Raw genomic sequence first — 21,493 nt, 5'->3', positions numbered from 1 at the left:
TACAGACAGGGGAATCCTGGGACTCGGAGTGCACTGCTGTCACCGAGAGCGGAACTTTGGGGCTCTCACTGCTGTGGTGTCACAGAGAGAGAAACAGCGGTGTTGTCGCTGCTGTGGTGTCAGAGAGTGGAACACTGGGCCTGACATTGGTGTGGTTTCCCAGAGAGGAGGCAATTTTGGCTCTCACCTCTCTGGTTTCACAGAGAGGGCAACTTTTTGGCTGTCCCTGCTCTGGTGTCACGGAGACGGGAATATTGGAGCTGTCACTGCTGTGGTGTCTGAGAGAGGGAAACACTGGGCCTGTCATTGCTGTGCTGTCATGGAGAGGAGCACGTTGGAGCTCACACTGCTATGATGTCACAGGTAGGGTAACAGTGGCTCTGACATTGCTGTGGTGTCCCAGAGAAGAGGAAATTTGGGCCCTCACTGCTCTGGTGTCACAGAGAGGGCTAAAGTTGGGCTCTAACTGCTATGGTGTCTCCAACAGGGTAATCCTGGGCCTAAAATTGCTGTCCTTTCCCAGACAGGAGCAATTTTGGGCTGTGGCTGCACTGCTGTCTCAGAGAGTGGAACTTTGGGGCTCATACTGCTCTGGTGTCCCAGAGACGGGAACATTGGAGCTGTCACTGCTGTGTTGTCACAGAGAGAGGAACACTGGAACACTCCCTGTTCTGGAGTCGTGGAGAGGAGGAAATTGGGCATGTCACTGCCCTGGTGTCACAGGGAATGGAAGAGTGGGGCTGTCACTGCCGTGGAGTCAGAGAAAGGAGGAAATTTGGCGTGTGACTGCACTGCGGTCACAGCGAGTGGAACTTTGGGGCCCTCACTTCTGTGGTGGAAGAGATGAAGCAATAGGTGCTGTCACTGCTGTTGTGGTGTGAGGGAGAAGAGGAAATTTGGGCCTGTCATTGCTGTGGTGTCACGGAGAGGAGCACTTTGGAGCTCACACTGCTATGTGTCACAGATAGGGTAACACTGGTTCTGATATTGCTGGGTTGTCCCAGAGAGGAGGAAATTAGGCCTCTCCCTGCTCTGGTGTCACAGAGAGGGGGAAATCTGGCCTCTCACTGCTGTTGTATCAGTGAGGGCGTAACACTGGAGCTGTCATTGTTGTGGTGTCCCAGAGAGGATTAAATTGGAGCTCACACTTCAATAGTGTCCTAGACAGTGGAACTCTGGGCCTGACATTGCTGTGGTGTAACAGAGAGGAGGCAATTTGGGGCTGTCATTACTGTGATTTCACAGAGACGGGAAGAGTCGGGCTGTCACTGCTGTGGTTTCAGCGAGAGAGTGAAATGGAGGTAGTTAGAGCTGTGATGTTACAGACAGGGGAATACTGGGACTCGGAGTGCACTGCTGTCACCGAGAGCGGAACTTTGGAGCTCTCACTGCTGTGGTGTCACAGAGAGAGAAACAGCGGTGTTGTCTCTGCTGTGGTGTCAGAGAGTGGAACACTGGGCCTGACATTGGTGTGATTTCCCAGAGAGGAGGCAATTTTGGCTGTCACTCCTCTCGTTTCACAGAGAGGGCAACTTTTTGGCTGTCCCTGCTGTGGTGTCACGGAGACGGGAATATTGGAGCTGTCACTGCTGTGGTGTCTGAGAGAGGGAAACACTGGGCATGTCATTGCTGTGCTGTCATGGAGAGGAGCACGTTGGAGCTCACCCTGCTATAATGTCACAGGCAGGGTAACAGTGGCTCTGACATTGCTGTGGTGTCCCAGAGAAGAGGAAATTTGGGCCCTCACTGCTCTGGTGTCACAGAGAGGGCTAAAGTTGGGCTCTAACTGCTATGGTGTCTCCAACAGGGTAATCCTGGGCATAAAATTGCTGTCCTTTCACAGCCAGGAGCAATTTTGGGCTGTGGCTGCACTGCTGTCTCAGAGAGTGGAACTTTGGGGCTCACACCGCTCTGGTGTCTCAGAGACGGGAACATTGGAGCTGTCACTGCTGTGTTGTCACAGAGAGAGAGGAACACTGGAGCTCTCCCTGTTCTGGAGTCGTGGAGAGGAGGAAATTGGGCATGTCACTGCCCTGGTGTCACAGGGAATGGAGGAGTGGGGCTGTCACTGCCGTGGAGTCAGAGAAAGGAGGAAATTTGGTGTGTGACTGCACTGCGGTCACAGCGAGTGGAACTTTGGGGCTCTCACTTCTGTGGTGGAAGAGATGAAGAAATAGGTGCTGTCACTGCTGTTGTGGTGTGAGGGAGAAGAGGAAATTTGGGCCTGTCATTGCTGTGGTGTCACGGAGAGGAGCACTTTGGAGCTCACGCTGCTATGATGTCACAGATAGGGTAACACTGGTTCTGATATTGCTGTGTTGTCCAAGAGAGGAGGAAATTTGGCCTCTCCCTGCTCTGGGGGCACAGAGAGGGGGAAATCTGGCCTTTCACTGCTCTTGTATCTGTGAGGGCATAACACTGGGGCTGTCATTGTTGTGGTGTCCCAGAGAGGATTAAATTGGAGCTCACACTTCTATGGTGTCCTAGACAGTGGAACACTGGGCCTGACACTGCTGTGGTGTAACAGAGAGGAGGCAATTTGGGGCTGTCATTACTGTGATTTCACAGAGACGGGAAGAGTCGGGCTGTCACTGCTGTGGTTTCAGCAAGAGAGTGAAATGGAGGTAGTTAGAGCTGTGATGTTACAGACTGGGGAATACTGGGACTCGGAGTGCACTGCTGTCACCGAGAGCGGAACTTTGGGGCTCTCACTGCTGTGGTGTCACAGAGAGAGAAACAGCGGTGTTGCCGCTGCTGTGGTGTCAGAGAGTGGAACACTGGGCCTGACATTGGTGTGGTTTGACAGAGAGGAGGCAATTTTGGCTCTCACCTCTCTGGTTTCACAGAGAGGGCAACTTTTTGGCTGTCCCTGCTCTGGTGTCACGGAGACGGGAATATTGGAGCTGTCACTGCTGTGGTGTCTGAGAGAGGGAAACACTGGGCCTGTCATTGCTGTGCTGTCATGGAGAGGAGCACGTTGGAGCTCACACTGCTATAATGTCACAGGCAGGGTAACAGTGGCTCTGACATTGCTGTGGTGTCCCAGAGAAGAGGAAATTTGGGCCCTCACTGCTCTGGTGTCACAGAGAGGGCTAAAGTTGGGCTCTAACTGCTATGGTGTCTCCAACAGGGTAATCCTGGGCCTAAAATTGCTGTCCTTTCACCAACAGGAGCAATTTTGGGCTGTGGCTGCACTGCTATCTCAGAGAGTGGAACTCTGGGGCTCATACTGCTCTGGTGCCCCAGAGACGGGAACATTGGAGCTGTCACTGCTGTGTTGTCACAGAGAGAGGAACACTGGAACACTCCCTGTTCTGGAGTCGTGGAGAGGAGGAAATTGGGCATGTCACTGCCCTGGTGTCACAGGGAATGGAAGAGTGGGGCTGTCACTGCCGTGGAGTCAGAGAAAGGAGGAAATTTGGTGTGTGACTGCACTGCGGTCACAGCGAGTGGAACTTTGGGGCTCTCACTTCTGTGGTGGAAGAGATGAAGCAATAGGTGCTGTCACTGCTGTTGTGGTGTGAGGGAGAAGAGGAAATTTGGGCCTGTCATTGCTGTGGTGTCACAGAGAGGAGCACTTTGGAGCTCACACTGCTATGATGTCACAGATAGGGTAACACTGGTTCTGATATTGCTGTGTTGTCCCAGAGAGGAGGAAATTAGGCCTCTCCCTGCTCTGGTGTCACAGAGAGGGGGAAATCTGGCCTCTCACTGCTGTTGTATCAGTGAGGGCGTAACACTGGAGCTGTCATTGTTGTGGTGTCCCAGAGAGGATTAAATTGGAGCTCACACTTCTATGGTGTCCTAGACAGTGGAACACTGGGCCTGACATTGCTGTGGTGTGACAGAGACGAGGCAATTTGGGGCTGTCATTACTGTGATTTCACAGAGAGGGGAAGAGTCGGGCTGTCACTGCTGTGGTTTCAGCGAGAGAGTGAAATGGAGGTAGTTAGAGCTGTGATGTTACAGACTGGGGAATCCTGGGACTCGGAGTGCACTGCTGTCACCGAGAGCGGAACTTTGGAGCTCTCACTGCTGTGGTGTCACAGAGAGAGAAACAGCGGTGTTGTCTCTGCTGTGGTGTCAGAGAGTGGAACACTGGGCCTGACATTGGTGTGATTTCCCAGAGAGGAGGCAATTTTGGCTGTCACCTCTCTCGTTTCACAGAGAGGGCAACTTTTTGGCTGTCCCTGCTGTGGTGTCACGGAGACGGGAATATTGGAGCTGTCACTGCTGTGGTGTCTGAGAGAGGGAAACACTGGGCCTGTCATTGCTGTGCTGTCATGGAGAGGAGCACGTTGGAGCTCACACTGCTATAATGTCACAGGCAGGGTAACAGTGGCTCTGACATTGCTGTGGTGTCCCAGAGAAGAGGAAATTTGGGCCCTCACTGCTCTGGTGTCACAGAGAGGGGTAAAGTTGGGCTCTAACTGCTATGGTGTCTCAAACAGGGTAATCCTGGGCCTAAAATTGCTGTCGTTTCACCAATAGGAGCAATTTTGGGCTGTGGCTGCACTGCTGTCTCAGAGAGTGGAACTTTGGGGCTCATACTGCTCTGGTGTCCCAGAGACGGGAACATTGGAGCTGTCACTGCTCTGTTGTCACAGAGAGAGGAACACTGGAACACTCCCTGTTCTGGAGTCGTGGAGAGGAGGAAATTGGGCATGTCACTGCCCTGGTGTCACAGGGAATGGAAGAGTGGGGCTGTCACTGCCGTGGAGTCAGAGAAAGGAGGAAATTTGGTGTGTGACTGCACTGCGGTCACAGCGAGTGAAACTTTGGGGCTCTCACTTCTGTGGTGGAAGAGATGAAGAAATAGGTGCTGTCACTGCTGTTGTGGTGTGAGGGAGAAGAGGAAATTTGGGCCTGTCATTGCTGTGGTGTCACAGAGAGGAGCACTTTGGAGCTCACACTACTATGAAGTCACAGATAGGGTAACACTGGTTCTGATATTGCTGTGTTGTCACAGAGAGGAGGAAATTAGGCCTCTTCCTGCTCTGGTGTCACAGAGAGGGGGAAATCTGGCCTCTCACTGCTGTTGTATCAGTGAGGGCATAACACTGGGGCTGTCATTGTTGTGGTGTCCCAGAGAGGATTAAATTGGAGCTCACACTTCTATGGTGTCCTAGACAGTGGAACACTGGGCCTGACATTGCTGTGGTGTAACAGAGAGGAGGCAATTTGGGGCTGTCATTACTGTGATTTCACAGAGAGGGGAAGAGTCGGGCTGTCACTGCTGTGGTTTCAGCGAGAGAGTGAAATGGAGGTAGTTAGAGCTGTGATGTTACAGACAGGGGAATCCTGGGACTCGGAGTGCACTGCTGTCACCGAGAGCGGAACTTTGGGGCTCTCACTGCTGTGGTGTCACAGAGAGAGAAACAGCGGTGTTGTCGCTGCTGTGGTGTCAGAGAGTGGAACACTGGGCCTGACATTGGTGTGGTTTCCCAGAGAGGAGGCAATTTTGGCTCTCACCTCTCTGGTTTCACAGAGAGGGCAACTTTTTGGCTGTCCCTGCTCTGGTGTCACGGAGACGGGAATATTGGAGCTGTCACTGCTGTGGTGTCTGAGAGAGGGAAACACTGGGCCTGTCATTGCTGTGCTGTCATGGAGAGGAGCACGTTGGAGCTCACACTGCTATGATGTCACAGGTAGGGTAACAGTGGCTCTGACATTGCTGTGGTGTCCCAGAGAAGAGGAAATTTGGGCCCTCACTGCTCTGGTGTCACAGAGAGGGGGAAATTTGGGCTCTCACTGCTGTTGTATCAGTGAGGGCATAACACTGGGGCTGTCATTGTTGTGGTGTCCCAGAGAGGATTAAATTGGAGCTCACACTTCTATGGTGTCCTAGACAGTGGAACACTGGGCCTGACATTGGTGTGGTGTAACCGAGAGGAGGCAATTTGGGGCTGTCATTACTGTGATTTCACAGAGAGGGGAAGAGTCGGGCTGTCACTGCTGTGGTTTCAGCGAGAGAGTGAAATGGTGGTAGTTAGAGTATGGATGCTAGCTTTGGAACAGGCTCCAGGGAGCTGCAGAAACTGTAGGCCCATGGCCTCTCTGTCCTGCCTGAGAAGCTAGCCTGGGAATTTCAAAGGAGGATTTCAATACAATCCTCAGAGACAGAAAACAACTGCCAGGTGCTGTTTGTCTGTCCTCTTTTTCTCCTTGCAGGAGAGAGTCAGGGGGGTTGTGTGCCCCTGACCAATGATGGTGATGTAGCACTTTGTTAACCAATGAGAGTTTCATTCCTGTACTTTCCACGTATCTGTCTATAAGACAGGCCTGAAGGAATAAACCAGAGAATTCTCGTGTTGAAGCTCCCTTGAGAGTTTTTGTCGTTCTTCCTAGCCGTTCCCAATCAGAACGACACCCATGTCCAGCCACAGCAAATGTCCAACAGCAGCTCCATCAGCCACTTCCTTCTGCTGGCATTGGCAGACACGCGGCAGCTGCAGCTCCTGCACTTCTGCCTCTTCCTGGGCATCTCCCTGGCTGCCCTCCTGGGCAACGGCCTCATCATCAGCGCCGTAGCCTGCAGCCACCACCTGCACAGCCCCATGTTCTTCTTCCTGCTCAACCTGGCCCTGACCGACCTGGGCTGCATCTGCACCACTGTGCCCAAAGCCATGCACAATTCCCTCTGGGACACCAGGACCATCTCCTATGCAGGATGTGCTGCACAGTTATTTATTCTTGTCTTTTTCATCTCAGCAGAGTATTCCTTGCTGACCATCATGTGCTATGACCGCTACGTGTCCATCTGCAAACCCCTGCACTACGGGACCCTCCTGGGCAGCAGAGCTTGTGCCCACATGGCAGCAGCTGCCTGGGCCAGTGGCTTTCTCAGTGCTCTCATGCACACAGCCAATACATTTTCCCTGCCCCTGTGCCATGGCAATGTCCTGGGCTAGTTCTTCTGTGAGGTGCCCCAGATTCTCAAGCTCACCTGCTCCAAATCCTATCTCAGGGAAATTTGGCTTCTTCCTGTTGGTGTGTGTTTAACTTTTAGTTGTTTTGTGTTCATTGTTTTCTCCTATGTGCAGATCTTCAAGGCTGTGCTGAGGATCCCCTCTGAGCAGGGACGGCACAAAGCCTTTTCCACCTGCCTCCCTCACCTGGCTGTGGTCTCTCTGTTCCTCAGCACTGCAGCATTTGCCTACCTGGAGCCCCCCTCCATCTCCTCCCCATCCCTGGATCTGGCCCTGTCAGTTCTGTACTCGGTGCTGCCTCCAGTCCTGAACCCCCTCATCTACAGCCTGAGGAACCAGGAGCTCAAGGCTGCAGTGTGGACACTGATGACTGGATGGTTTCAGAAACATTAAACTGCAGGCCAATTTCTGCAAATCACTTGTAATAAAAGTCATCTTTGATTCTTCTTGTTGGTTTCATTTTGGATGTTTTCTTTGTTTTCATTTTTAGATCTTGTCCTCAATAAAATATCATTGTTTGTGCCATTTCTCATTTTGTTTCTCTCTTCATCTTCCCTTTGGCCACAGACTGTGCCAATGAGTGGCTGCGCTCTTGGTAGCTTTAAAGGAACTAAAGGATCTCCCAGAAAAGTTTTCTCCTGAGATCTCCTTTTTGTTCCCCTCTCTGGAGCTGCAGCAGCAGTGTCTGTGTGCAGAGCTGGGGCAGATCAGTGCTGGCACAGCAGCTGTGCCCAGGAGCAGCAGCACTTGGTGTTGCCAGTGCTGCTCCCGTGCCACTGCCCCGCTGCCCTCCTGCCCTGGTGTTGCTGCAGGGCCTGAGTGCTCTCGGGGCCGGGCACAGCCCTGGGGGTGGCAGTGCCGGGGCTGCAGCAGGGACAGGCCATGGGCACTGCTGGGGCAGCGCTGACGCCTCAGGGCAGGGCCTGGGGGCTCCAGGCTCATTGTCCAGGCTCTCTCAAGAACACACCCAGGCCAATGCTCAGCACAGAAAACCCCCGTGAGCAGCCCCAGGGTGGCCGTGGGCAGGCTGGGGGCAAACAGCATGGCTGGGGCTCTGCAAGGTCCCTGGGGGAGACAGGAAGGAGCAGCAGAGCAGGGGCTGATCCATCCCCACTGCTCTGGACACCCCAGCACAGCATCCCAGAGAGTCCTCATGGAGCTGCCAACAACATCCCCCCTGTGCAGCCCTGGCCTCTCCCCCAGCTCAGAGAGGTGCCGCATCCTTGCAGGCACAGACACAGCAGCACTGGCTCAGGAGCCCCTGTTTGCACTGCCCAGAGCAGGTGTCAGCACCCCCATGGTGCTGCTGTGGGGAGATGAACCTGAGGGAGCACAAATGCCATCAGACCCAGGGGCCAGGAAGGGCTGGGGGACGGGAGGGAAAACACTCAGGTTTGTCGTGGCCTCTGAAGTCACACAGAAAGTTTGTACTCATGAGCTGTGAGTTTCCTGTGCCACTGCAGATGTTGTTGCTCAGAGCCAGGGCTGCCTGGCAGTCACCCCCAGACTGCCTTGAACATTTCCTTTACTTTACCTTTGCTTTCTTTACTCTTCCTGCTCCAGATTTCTTCCTATTTCCCACCCCTATTCCCTCCCCTGCAAACAGCCCATCCCTGTTTGCCCTTTCCTCTCTGCATCCACTCCCCATTTCAGTTCCTGAGCTGGCACCATGAGAAGGTCCCTCAGGGAGCAGGATCATCCTACAGGTGCTTCAGGAATTGTCTGCAGGGTTCTGCAGTGCCTCATGCTGCTCCCTTGCCAGAGGCAGCACAGGCCAGGGGGGCACATCTGGGCTGCTGTGTCTGGCTGTGGGGCTCCCTGTTCTGGGCAATGACGAGGAGCTGGAAAGGCTTTGCAGGACTGACAGGATGGGTTTTGGGGGCTGTGTGGAGAAGCTGAGGGACCTGGGCTGCTGGAAGTTGCGAAGAGAAGGCCCAGGGCTCATCCTGCACTTGCTCCAAGGGTGGTTTCAAAGAATCACAGAGTTAGCAAAGTTGGAAAAGACCTTGGAGATCATCAAGTCCAACTTGTGCCATGACATCACCTTGTCTTCCCTGAACCTCCTCTTCTCCTGGATTAACAACCCCATCTCCCTCAGCTTCCCCTCACAGAACTTGTGCTCCAGACCTGTCACCAGCCTTGTTGCCCTTCTCTGGACACTCTCCAACCCTTCCATGTCTTTCCAAAATTATGGGCCCAGAACTGGACACAGCACTCGAGATGAAGCTCAACCAGTGCCAAGCATAGGGGAAGAATCCCTGGCCTGGTCCTGATGGCCACACTGTTCCTGATCCAGGCCAGGTGCCATTGGCCTCCTTGGCCACCTGGGCACACTGATGGCTCATGCCCAGCCTGCTGTCCATCAGTGCCCCAGGTCCCTTTCTGCCTGCCTGCTGGCCAGCCTCTCTGTCCCCAGCCTGGAGCGCTGCAGGGGTTGTTGTGGCCAAAGTGCAGGACCCGGCACTTGGACTTGTTTAACCTCACCTTGTTGGGTCTGGCCCCTGGATCCAGCCTGTCCAGGTCCCTGTGCAGAGCTCTCCTACCCTGCAGCACATCAATATTCCCAGCCAACTTGGTGTCACCACGGTTCCATGAGGCCCTAGAGTGTCACAATGGTCTCCAGGATTCCATCAGGCCGCCCAGAGTCACAAAATCCCTTTGGTTCCATGGGGCCCTGCAGTATCCCAGTGGTCCCATCATGACATGACGTCCTGCCTTGTCACAATGCTCTGCATGCTTCCACAAGGCCCTGCAGTGTCACAGGGGCCTCTTGGTTCCATGAGGCCTCCGAGTGCCACAAGGAATCCCTTGGTGGTGCAGTGCCACAGTGGAGCCCTGGTTACACAAGGTCCTGCAGTGTCACCCTTGGTTCCATGGGGCACTACAATGTCACAGGTGTTCCCTTAGTTCCAGGAGTCCCTGCAATGGAACAATGGCCCCTTGATCCCATTGGAGCCCAGGGTCTCACCAGGGTCTCCTTGGTTCCACAGTGGCCCCTTGGTTCCACAAGGCCCAGCAGTGTCACAGTGGCCTCTGTGGTTCCACATGGACTCAGACTGTCACCATGGACTCCTTGTTTCCATGTAGCCCCACAGTGTCCCAATGGCTCTTTGGCTCTGTGGTGCCATGTGGGACACAGTGTCACTGTGGTTCTCTGAGTTCCACCAGGCCCCGCAGTGTCACAGTGGCCCCCTTGCTTCCCCAGGGCTCTGCAGGGTCACAATCATCAGAGAATCAACCAGGCTGGAAAAGGCCTTGGAGAGCATCAAGTCCAACCTGTGACCCAACACCACCTTGTCACCCAGACCATGGCACTCAGTGCCACATCCAGACTGTCCTTAAACACTTCCAGGGACGGTCACTCACCCAGCTCCCTGGACAGCCCATTCCAATGCCCAATCATTCTTTCTGTGAAGAATATTTCCTAATGTCCAGCCTAAACATCCCCTGGTGCAGCTTCAGGCTGTGTCCACTTGTCCTGGGACTGTTCCCTGGGTAAAGAGCCTGACCTCCACCTGGCTGCACCCTCCTGTCAGGTTGTTGCAGAAAGTGATGAGGTCTCCCCTGAACCTCCTCTTCTCCAGGATAAACAACCCCAGCTCCCTCAGCCGCTCCTCACAAAATGTGTGCTCCAGCAGCCTTGTTGCCCTTCTCTGGACATGCTCCAGCCCCTCTATGTCTTTCCAAAATTGGGGACCCAGAACTGGACACAGCACTCGAGATGAAGCTCAACCAGTGCCAAGCATAGGGGAAGAATCCCTGGCCTGGTCCTGATGACCACACTGTTCCTGAGCCAGGCCAGGTGCCATTGGCCTCCTTGGCCACCTGGGCACACTGATGGCTCATGCCCAGCCTGCTGTCCATCAGTGCCCCAGGTCCCTTTCTGCCTGCCTGCTGGCCAGCCTCTCTGTCCCCAGCCTGGAGTACTGCAGGGGTTGTTGTGGCCAAAGTGCAGGACCCGGCACTTGAACTTGTTTAACCTCACCTTGTTGGGTTTGGCCCCTGGATCCAGCCTGTCCAGGTCCCTGTGCAGAGCCCTCCTACCCTGCAGCACATCAACACTCCCAGCCAACTCGGTGTCACCACGGTTCCATGGGGCCCTAGCGTGTCACGATGGTCTCCAGGATTCCATCAGGCCTCCCATCCATCCATCTTTGGATTATACTGGGAGTGACTGGACTCATACTGGGAGTATCTGAGAGTGACTGGCAACATACCTTGCACATCATCCCCCATACTGGGGGTGACTGGGAGCAACTGGGAGCACGGTGGGGGCAAATGGCATCATACTGGGACTGACTGGGTTGATCTTGCCAGAGGCAACTGGGACCATCCTGGGAGTGCTGGCATGTGACAAGGATCATCCTTGAGCTTACTGGGCTCATATTGGTGTTGAAAGGGAGTAACTGCGATCTCTGAATACCACAGGTTCCTTTCCCACTCTCTGAAAAAGGAGCTTCACAGTATCCATGTGTGAGGTGACCTTCACCTGAACCAGACGCTGTTAGTAGAAAAAGCTGCCTGTGCTGGGAACTCCCACACAACAAGTCAATGCCTATAGAGTGCATTTTCCTTTCACAACTTCCCTCCTGGAGCCACAGTCCTTTTGGATCACACAGCAGGCAAGAGAACAGCACAAAATACTTGGCTGTGTCCAGTTTTTGGCTGGACTTGCAAACGGAGGGAGTGCCAGGGTCCGCTGCCACAGACTCTCCTCTTGGGGAACAGAACCCCCCCAGGCTCCATTCCAAATGCTGTACACACCCTGCTGGCTTAGAAACAAACCCTTTTTTTAAGAAACTTTTGGCAGGAGCTCTCCCAAACATATGTCATTTAATGGCAATTTCCTTTCAAAATCACCTCCATTCCAAAGGAAGAACAGAAAGCCCACAGCTATCCAAAAGGCACATATGGTGCACCTGGAAAAATCCTCGACTTAGGGGTCGAGTGGGTTAAAAAATACCCATAAGATGCCCCAGTGTCCAGAGTGCAAACTGCAGCAATCACTTGATGGATCATCTTGGCTGTGCTGCTCACGTCTGCAGACTGTCTGTCCCCCTGCAAGGACAGAAGGACACCCGTCAGGGGCTGGGCTGGCTGCTGAGAATGCCTCAGGCAGGAGGATCCTCAGGCAATGAGCAGGCACCCAGAGCCGCTCTGACACTGAGGCCTCTGTGCCCCACAGCAACGGGAACACCACAAGGACACGGCAACGTTCCTGTGACATCACAGCAGCAGCTCACCCAAAAACCACCTGGAAGGTTCTCCTGGGTCACCAAGGAGCACAAAGGATCCTCAGAGGGCACAACCTATTGCCCTCCAAAGGATCCAAGAGGAACTCAGAAAATGCAGCAAACGAGGACACCTCCCCAGGCCAGCCTGGACACTCAGAAGGAACAAAGATGTGACCAAAGAAAAGGAAACACAACTTCTGTTCACTGATGCTTCTGATTAAAACCAACAAGGCTTGTTCCCTCTGGGATCTTTGTTCTAGTTCTAAAAACAAACAAGATTCTCTGCTGTAAATGTACAGAAAGCAGGAACTTGGGGGAAAAGAAGGATGAGAGTGCCAAAGCCTTGTGTGACTTCTTGGACATCCTGTGGCTGAGGGTGTCCAAGGCAATGGACTCACAAGCGGGGTCCCTGCCCTCCCGACTGACAGCTGCCATCTCTCCTTCAGCCCCACACGTGGCTCAAACAACCTCCTGTCAAGGGCCTCCATCCACACATTCCATCACCAACCAGAGATGCTCATCAACCAGGTCACCCAGCATCCCTGAGGCCACAGCAGGGAGTGCTCCTGGCATCTGGTACAGCACTGTGGCTTTCCTGGGATCCTTCTGGTGTCTGTGGTTGAGAGGAGTGGGGTGGATGGAATCAGGATGGGTCACAGATCAGCAGCCCCACTGCAAGCAGTGCTTTCTCCTGCTGTGTGGGGACTGTGGGGTGACTGATATTGGGCCTCCTCCGGCTTTGGCTCCTGCAGAGCACACAGTGGGTCAGACACTGGGCTGAGGGAAGGGGTCCCATGGAAACCCAGCACAGGCATTTCTCTTTGGAGAGGGGGTTCTGCAGGGAGAAAGGAGAAGAAGAGACTTTCCTGTCTGCTGAGATTCCCTCTCCTCCTTCAGCAGCCATACCACAATCCATCAGTACCAGAGTTGATAGGATCATTTACATGCCAGGCAACACAAGGCACTCAAAACTGAACCGTGCCAGAGCCCAGCCCTGCCTGCCCATTTGGAGGGTGTGGGAGAATGGAATTTCAGCTGGACTTGACCCACAATGATAATTTGCCACTTGTGGGTTTCTCACAGCCTTAGAAGGAGTTTGAGATCTCTGTCCCCAACACCTGCTCACCCTTCAAGTGCACACACGTGCTTGGGGGCAATTCAGGTTTCCTGGAGTGGTGGCTGCTTCCCTTTGAAACAGGAGCTGTTGGCTTTCTGGCACACTTATCTCCCTTCTAACCATTAAAAAGTGGGTGAGTAAAGGAAATGACCCTGGTGGAAGGGGACCAGAACCTTGGAAAAAATTGAAAGAAGTCTGAATTACAAATGAAATCTCTTTCATTTATTTATTTATTACAAATCTCTTACTACTAACAAAATCATGTTACTGAGCTGGGTGCTGGGATTTGGGGCTTTATTTCTTGTTCTTCTTATTATTTAATAGTATACCCTTTCATTTTTAGACTTTTAAATCTTCAACATTAATAAGAATGGCTGGATATCACACACTGGGAAAATTCTCTTGCTTTTCCCACCACAATTAAACTGTACACTCAACTCCAAGTTGCCAGTGCATTCTAAAGACAGAAAATCCTGTTAATGGTGGGTCTGGTGTGGTTTGGAGCTGGGGAAGGGTCTCATCCCCTCCCAGAGCTGCCCCAAGCCCGCTCTGCTGCCACGTCTGCACTCACAGCCCCTCACGGCTGCCCTGCCCTGGGGAAATGGTGGCACCCCCTCCTGCCAGGGCTGAGGCTCCTCATGGCCCCTCACAGCCCCTCATGGCTCCATGGAACTTCTCATGGCCCTGTAGAACCTCTCATGGCCCCTCACAGCCCTTCATTTCCCCTCACAGCCCCTCACGGCCCCTCACAGCCCCAGGCGCGGGGCTCCTCCCAAAGGAGAAGGGGTCGGGCCCTGCTTGTTCTCCTTTTATTTCGGTCCCTTCACAGCGCCGAGTAAAGAAAGGCTGAATGGAGCCTTTCGCCAGCGTTTCCCTTGGGCTTCATTGCGGGCTGAAGCTCTGTGCTGGCGCTGGCCCGAGCACCAACATCCCTGCAGCCCCCAAGGCCTTTGCTGTCCCCCCGTGTCCATTCCCTGTCCCCGAGTCCCGCCCGGCTCTGGCAGCAGCAGCAGCCGCAGCGCAGCGGGCGCAGGCCCGGCCCGGCCGGGGCTCCCGGCCACGAGCAGCAGCAGCAGCGCCGGCCCTTCCCACCTGCTCCTGCCTCGGCTCCCCAGGGCTTTTGCCAGGGCAATTCTGGACTACAGCAACAATCCCCCACAAACAGCCCTCAGGCTTCCTCAGGGCCCGCCTCTGCTGCCCTGAGCCAGCCCTCAGAGGAAGAAAGGATCGGGTTCCAGCGCTGTTTTCAGCTCTGTTTTACTCACCCTGAGGTGACAGCAGGAGGATGTTGGTGCCTTGGCCTTGCACATTGTAGATCTCGTCTGCTTTTGTTCCTCTTCTGCCTGCCACCTGAATTTTATCTGCAAAACTACAATTGCCTCTTTCAATCAGTGCTACCCACTGTGCTTTAGTGATCAGTAACTCAGGATTTTTTGTCTCAGACATCATGAGTAGCAGATTTTCAAATGCCCTCAAGTCCCTGAGCACTAAGTCGAGGGAGAATTAAAGCCACACAGGTCACATTTGCAGTGCTCAAACACAGCCCTGTTGCTGCTGCTGCTGCTGAAATAGAATCAAGTGACAGAGGCCATCACAGAAATTGCCTCTGCAGTGGCAAATAAAATGAAAAAATCCACCAGGAGAAAGAAAAAACAGAACTTGTCACTTAATTATTTTTTCCGAGCAGCAGCAGCAAGTGGAGATGCCCAGAGGTATTTCCAGCTGCTGCTGATCCCAGCTGGAGCCCAGCCTGCTGCCCAGTCCCAGTGGGAACCTGAGCCCAGCCCGGGCAGCTCCCGCAGTGTCGGGAGCTCAGCGCACGCGGGGCAGGCCCAGAGCCCCGGGCACGGCCGCCCATTGCGGGGCAGCGGCACAGACGGAATGTCCTGCGGCCCAAACCTCCTGCTCCTCACACACAGCTCCCATCCTCCTCCCCCTCCTCCTCTCCTGGCATGGCACAAATTCCAGCTCCGAGGAGGCTTCCCAAGAGAGGCCTCAGGCTCCTGTTTCAGCCTGAGTGTCCCTGCAGAGGAACAGGGCACCTTTCAGGCACTTCCACAAGCTCCAGGTTCTCATTTCCTGGGCAATCTGCCATGCAAACAGGCTTGCCAAAAAGGACAAAGGCAAAGGGAATTAATTTGGAATTATTAGGAAAAAATGACCCTTCTTAACAGACGAAGTTCACCAAGTCATTCCCTGCATTTATCCTTTTGGCCTTCTTTCATCTACTCAGTGGTCCAGCTTATCATGTTCTAGTGCTTATCAACAACTGATTGTGCTCTTGATTTGTACCAGTGCAAGAGATGTAGAATCATCTACACTGAACACACAAACAAACTCCCTCTGTCAGCCCATTTTCATGTTCCAGATCACTTTCAAGTTGTCCATGGCGCTATTGGAATGATGAGCTCTCCACTGCTGGCTGCAGGCTCTGGAGATTCTTTCTCCACATTCAGCCAGGCTTGTATTCCCTAACAATTCCTGGCAGCTGATCATGTTTTCTTCGGGTAGAAGAGTAACAATGAAAACCTTAGCAATGGCACAACTCCCCTGTCCACAAGGAAAAGCAAGAACAAGTTGTCAAGTTCTTCAGATAATTTGTCCTGCTTTGCTGCAAGAGTTGTGCTGCACGCACAGTGTGGGAAGCCAAGAGAAGCTGCAGCTGGGGGCACATCTTGAGACAGGAGCTGCACCTCGTTCTCCAGGACACGTTTTTGGAAAGAACAGACAGGACTGTGGAGAAGATTTTGGGAAAATTGAAACAGCTTTTTTAAGAAATGAAAATAAAACCAAAAGAAACGACCAGTATGTTTTTCTCTATTTTTCCCTATTTATTTTTATGTTTTCCTTTTCCATCTTGCACTGTTTCTCCATCCCATTCATTCCAAATGGATCTCACCTCTAAGATCCATCACTTGGCAAGTTTTAGGCATTGTAAAATACCATGAGTGATACCCAGTTTTCCTTCCCCTGTTTTTCTTGGAAAGCAATGCTGGAGACACAAGTGCAGTGCTTGGGTCAGGTACAAATTCTGCATTCAGGGAATGTGCTCAGACAGTGTCTGACGCTCAGCAGGGACAAGGCACAGCAGCAGCCAAGGGCATTGCTGTGCCCCTGTGCAGGAATCAAGACTCTGGCTCTTGGCTCAACACGGCAAAGTTCCCGTGTTTGGCCAGGCTCAGGGGCTGCCCGGGGAGCGCGGGGCTCGGCGCGGGGCCGAGCGGGCAACGGACAAACGGCCCCGGGGACAAACGGCCCCGGTGCTTCAGTTGCAGCGGCAGCAGCGGCAGCAGCAGCAGCAGCGGCGGCGGCAGCAGCGCAAAGAGAAAGCAGAGCGAAAGAAGCGAAATTATTGCCCCTCTTTATATTCTCCTCTCCTTCTCCCGCTGTTCCACCCTCTCTCCCGCGGTCCCTCACCCATTCCCGATCTCCCTTTCTCTGTGTTCCCCTCCTCTCCCAGTTTCCCTCTCCCCTTGCCCGCCCGGGACATGCCCCCGGCCCGCCCCTGGCCCCGGCCCCGGCCCCGGCGCCGGCCCCGGGCGTCCCGCCTCGCTCTCGCCTCCGCCCGGCTCTGGCCGAGCTGGCGCTGGCGCTTCTGGGCGGGCCTCAGTGCCTGGGGCTGGGGCGGTATCGCCGCCCTTTGGCTCCGCCTGCTCCGAGCCCTGCCCCGGCCCTGGCCCTGGTCCCGGCCCTGGTCCCGGCTCCTCCCGGGGCCCGCGGAGGACACAGGCGGTGCAGCCGTTGCCGCCGCCTCCGCTGCGGCTTCCCCGGCCCGAGCTCCGCCGCTCGGCAGCGCGGCCGCTGGCCCCGAGCCGCCGCTGTCGCGTTCCAAGGAGCGGACGCCTGCGGATGCTCGGCCCGGAGAGGTCGGGGAGCGCTCGGGGGCCGTTCCTGGCCCCGGGCCGAGCGCTGACGGCCGCGTCTCGCCCCCAGGGAATGCGCACAAGGGCCCGAAGGAGCGGTACCGAGTGGGTTCGTTGCTGGGGCGCGGCGGATTCGGCAGCGTCTTCGCAGCCACGAGGCTCTCGGACGGTGCCCCGGTGAGCAGAGGGGCCGGCGGCGGGCGGAGGAAGAAGAGGAGGAGGAGGAGGGGGCGGAGGAGAAGGCGGGGGCGCTGCGGGGTGGGCATCAAGCTCAACTTTCTGCTGCCCCTTGCTCGCAGGTGGCCATGAAATGCGTGCCGCGGGATCGCATCCGGCACTGGGGCGAGCTGGTGAGTGAGCGGGGCCAGCGGCAGAAGCCGGGGCGTGCCGGGCGGGGATGAGCCGGGGCCCGGCAGGGTGGGAGCCACCAGGACACCTGGAGGGAGAGCGGGCGTGGGGCCAGCGGAGGGCACAGAGCATCCCGGGCTGGCTGAGGGCTCCCCGAGCCCTGGCACGGGCTCAGCCCCACTGACGGCACCGTGCTCCTCCCGCAGCCCGACGGCACCAGCGCACCACTGGAGATTGTGCTGCTGGACAAGGTGTCCACAGGCTTCTCCGGTGTGGTGCACCTCCTGGAGTGGTTTGAGCTCCCAAACAACATCGTGATGGTGCTGGAGCGCCCAGAGCGGTGTCAGGACCTTCGGCATTTCATTCGAGCACGGAGGTTCCTGACCGAGGAAGAGGCGCGGGAGCTTTTCCGGCAGGTGCTGGAGGCCGTGCAGCACTGCACCAGCTGCGGGGTCCTGCACAGAGACATCAAACCAGAGAACATCCTGGTTGACCTGGACACCGGGCAGGCAAAATTGATTGACTTCGGCTGTGGCACCTACCTGCAGGACACAGCCTACACTCAATTTGCAGGTGAGCCCACCCAGGAGTAGGCTCCCGGTCCCGGCATCTCCTGGCCCAACATCTCCTGGCCCAACATCTCAGTGCCCAACCAGGGTGTGGCAGCAGGGATTCCCCCAGGACTGGGGCTGGGGCAGCCAGCCTGACAAAATCCCCTGTGGGTGGGGGTAGCAGAGAGGGAGAGCCAGGACCTGCACACCAGCTGGTTTGGTGTGCAGGTGAGAATGGGCTTGGACTGCTGTGCTTCCCTGCTTTGCCTTGGTTCATAATATTTTTTGGGCAATGCCAGCAGGGAGGATGTGGGTATGGTTTTTCCCCAGCACTGTGAGCGGGTTTTTCCTTTGTGTGTCATGGTCGGGCCTTGCCAGGGTTTCTGCTGCCATCTTCCAGCACCAGTGCCTTCTTTTCCAACCCTGGGTTTGTACACAAGTGCCAGGTGCTGGTGAGAGGGCAGCAGGTCACCCCGTGTGCCACTGGGGCAGCCCCACATGCCCAGGGATGCTGGGCTCAGGCTCTGGGAGCAGCAGCATCCCCCTGATGAGCTCCATCCGTATTCCATAGGAACACGATCATACAGACCCCCGGAATGGACCAACTTCAGGTGGTACTATGGCGAGGCAGCAACCGTCTGGACCCTGGGCATCCTGCTGCATGAGATGGTCTGCGGGAAGCACCCTTTCAGGAGGGGCAGGAACATCAGCTGGGCCCAGCTCCCGCTGCCACAACGGCTCTCCCAAGGTGGATTCTCATCTCTGGGCACGGGGGGAACACCAGTGTTGGGAGACAGCAGCGGGCTCGTGAGCATCCCGCTCTGGCAGCTGCTGAGGAGGTGGCACATGTCCTGCTCTCCTGCTCTCCTCCAAAACAGAGAATTGATGGGAAAGTTTAGGCCCAGCTGTGAGCACATCCAGCGTGGCCTGGGCACGGGTATAGTGAGGCAAAGCAGACAGGAGCCTTCTCCAACTGACCAGTGGTTTGTGGTTTCTCTCCCCAGATTGCCAAGTTCTGATCAGGCGGTGTTTATCCCTGCACTACTTGGACAGGCCCTCATTAGAAGACCTGTTCTGTGATCCCTGGATGCAGGATATTCATCAGCCATAGAAGAAGGGAGAGAGCCACGGGCACAGTGATGCAGGGACCTGGTAAGTTACAGCTCCACACATACCCTGGCAATCAGAAGCAAAGAAACCCAGACTTCTTTGTCCTGCCTGTGTCACTGCACAGGGCTCATCGAGTGAGAACACGCAGCCCTTGTGCTGGAGCTGAGCTGCTCTGCCCAGCACTGGTGGCCGCCATCTGAGCTGGTTTTGCTTGTCCTGGTTCAGTGACAGCCGGGCCCTGGGCAGAACCCTGACAGCCTGGTGTCACCCCAGGGAAGAAGGAGCCCCTGGAGAAGCTGCACCAGGTGGGGCTGCTGCTGCTGCTGCTGCTGGGGACATGGAGGACAACAGCAAGGATGACAACCTCTTCCTCCACCTGGCCAGCGGCAGCTGGCGATGATGGACTTTGATTCTGGCACCTTCTTGAAAGCCAGGCTCCACAGAGAATTTTCAGGTAAGTCCAGACCCAGGGGGATGCTCCCAGATTTGTGCATTGGCTGGGAACCAAAGGTTTCCCCTTTGCTGGGGTGGATGCAACTGATTCTTCAGTGGCTGCCCAGCTGGTTTTTGGCAGGGCTGGGGGTGTGGGCTGGGGTGGTTACGAAATGGGAGTGGGCTCCTGGTCCTGCCAACAGCCCCCAGCACCCACCGTGCCCCAGGCTGGGGCTGGGGCAGCCAGCCCAACACAAACAAACCCCCATGGCAGGAGCACAGGTGGGACTCCAGAACCTGAGCACGGCTGCTTTGCTGTGCAGGCAAGGAAGGGCTTGGGCTGCTCCACTCCCCTGCTTTGCTTTGGGATCACCGTGATTTTGGGGGACAGTGCAGGGGGGAAGGGAGAAAGCATGGGCTTCCCTCACCCGTGGGTGGGTTTTTCCCTAGAATGGAGGGGTTGGGCCTTCCTTAAACTCCTGACAGAATTAAGATTTTTTACCTTTTTTCTTCTTTCCCCTTTTTGTCTATAACCTATTTTCATTAATTTGTTGTTTGTTTTTCTAAAGGAAGAATTCTAGGTGGGGTCCAGTCTGGATCGGGAAGTGCTTGGGACCAGCTGTGGTGTGGATGGGCCGTGCCCTTGGAGAAGGCTGAGGACATCGTTTGGGACCAGCTTTTCTTCTGGCAGCAGATGGTGTGAGGTGGGTCCTCATCTCCTTGGCATGGGTGGGACAAGAGCTTTTGGGAGATGGCAGCGGGCACAGGAGCATCCCGCTCTGGGCAGCTGCTGAGGGGCTGGATCTGCCGTGGCTGGCTGCAGGCTGGGCACATGTCCTGCCCTCCTGCTCTGCTCCCAAAGGCAGCAGTGATGGGCAGCTTTGGGCTCAGCGCTGAGCACGGCCAGCATGGCCTGGGCACCGTGGCTGGCTGGGACAAGGGGACAGGAGCCTTGAGCTGACGGGCGGTTTCTGGTTTCTCTCCTTGCAGCCGGGCTCTGCGGATGCTGAGGCTGCTCTGGGCTCTGCCAGGGCTCTGCTGGGCTCAGCACCGGGCCGGGATCAGCCAAAGAAGAAACGATGTGACCTCCAGCAGAGACTTGAGCATTTTGGCAATGCAGCTCAAGTCTGCAGAGTGTCCACCTCCAAAGGAAAACATGACACCCCCCCCAAAATTAAACTTGTTCCATAACTTCTGAAATTACATCAATCTGGGATGACCCCAAATGTCATTCTTCAGCTTTCTCAAGCTGTAGCTCAGCCCTTCTCTGAACAGTTCTCTCCCCCACCTGCCTTTTACTACACAACTGCTCCCTCCTTTCCCCCAGTGATTTCCCAGCCCATCACAATCTCCATCACACTGCAGCCTTCCTTGATGCCCCTCACCACGAGGAAGGCCAAGCCCCAGGCTCAGGAATTCATCCTGTCACTGGCTGAAGAGCAGCAATGTCTGTCAGTGACAGGGGCCCTTGGATGTCTCTGAATTCATGGACAGAAGGGTCTGTCAGTGCCAGGGGCTCTTGGATGTCTCTGTATCCATGGACAGAAGGTCTGTCCTTACAAAGGTTTCCATAATATCTTTGTACCCATGAGTATGGAATGAACACAGAGGGTGAAAGTGTCAGTCACGTTGTTTGCACACTCCTTCCTTTCCATACAAGACACATCCATGCACACCCCCATGTATAGCTATATTAAAAGGATAGGGATGGATAGAGATTTCCGACAGAGCTCTAACTTTGGCATAACTCACCTTGTAAGCCATGGCCAGGGGATTTTTTTCCCCAGCTCTGTGTGGGTAGGTGTCCAAGAACTGAAGGGAACAGCATTTAGAAACAGTTTCAGGATTTCTAGGCAGTAAAGGGAGCTGACAACCATCCACATAACTCACCATATTCGTCAGGATGGGC

General features: G+C 55.1%; 1 protein-coding gene and 1 pseudogene across 4 annotated transcripts; both read left to right on the top strand.

The window, feature by feature from the left end:
• The first annotated feature begins 6,325 nt into the window (after positions 1–6,325).
• LOC147647296 (olfactory receptor 14J1-like) lies at positions 6,326–7,389 on the top strand (annotated as a pseudogene).
• A 9,130-nt stretch (positions 7,390–16,519) lies between these two features.
• On the top strand, positions 16,520–20,793 carry LOC147647295 (serine/threonine-protein kinase pim-1-like). 4 transcript variants are annotated; one of them, XM_086872306.1, is made up of 8 exons: positions 16,520–17,320; positions 17,443–17,493; positions 17,698–18,064; positions 18,614–18,790; positions 19,047–19,194; positions 19,426–19,606; positions 20,154–20,288; positions 20,575–20,793. In XM_086872306.1, exons 1-5 carry the CDS (start codon positions 16,769–16,771, stop codon positions 19,151–19,153), a joined length of 1,254 nt encoding a protein of 417 aa, XP_086728432.1. In that variant the 5' UTR covers positions 16,520–16,768; the 3' UTR covers positions 19,154–19,194; positions 19,426–19,606; positions 20,154–20,288; positions 20,575–20,793. The 4 variants fall into 4 exon arrangements, with proteins under 4 accessions (XP_086728432.1, XP_086728431.1, XP_086728430.1 ...); XM_086872305.1 differs by having other exon boundaries at positions 19,378–19,606; positions 20,158–20,288; XM_086872304.1 differs by having other exon boundaries at positions 16,530–17,320; positions 19,378–19,606.
• The last annotated feature ends 700 nt before the right edge of the window (positions 20,794–21,493 follow it).

Source organism: Cyanistes caeruleus, unplaced genomic scaffold (genome assembly GCF_971803275.1).
Source record: "Cyanistes caeruleus unplaced genomic scaffold, bCyaCae1.hap1.1 HAP1_SCAFFOLD_11, whole genome shotgun sequence".
Lineage (NCBI taxonomy): Eukaryota > Metazoa > Chordata > Aves > Passeriformes > Paridae > Cyanistes > Cyanistes caeruleus.
Note: the sequence above shows the minus strand (reverse complement) of the source record. Positions and strands in the feature narration are given on the sequence as shown.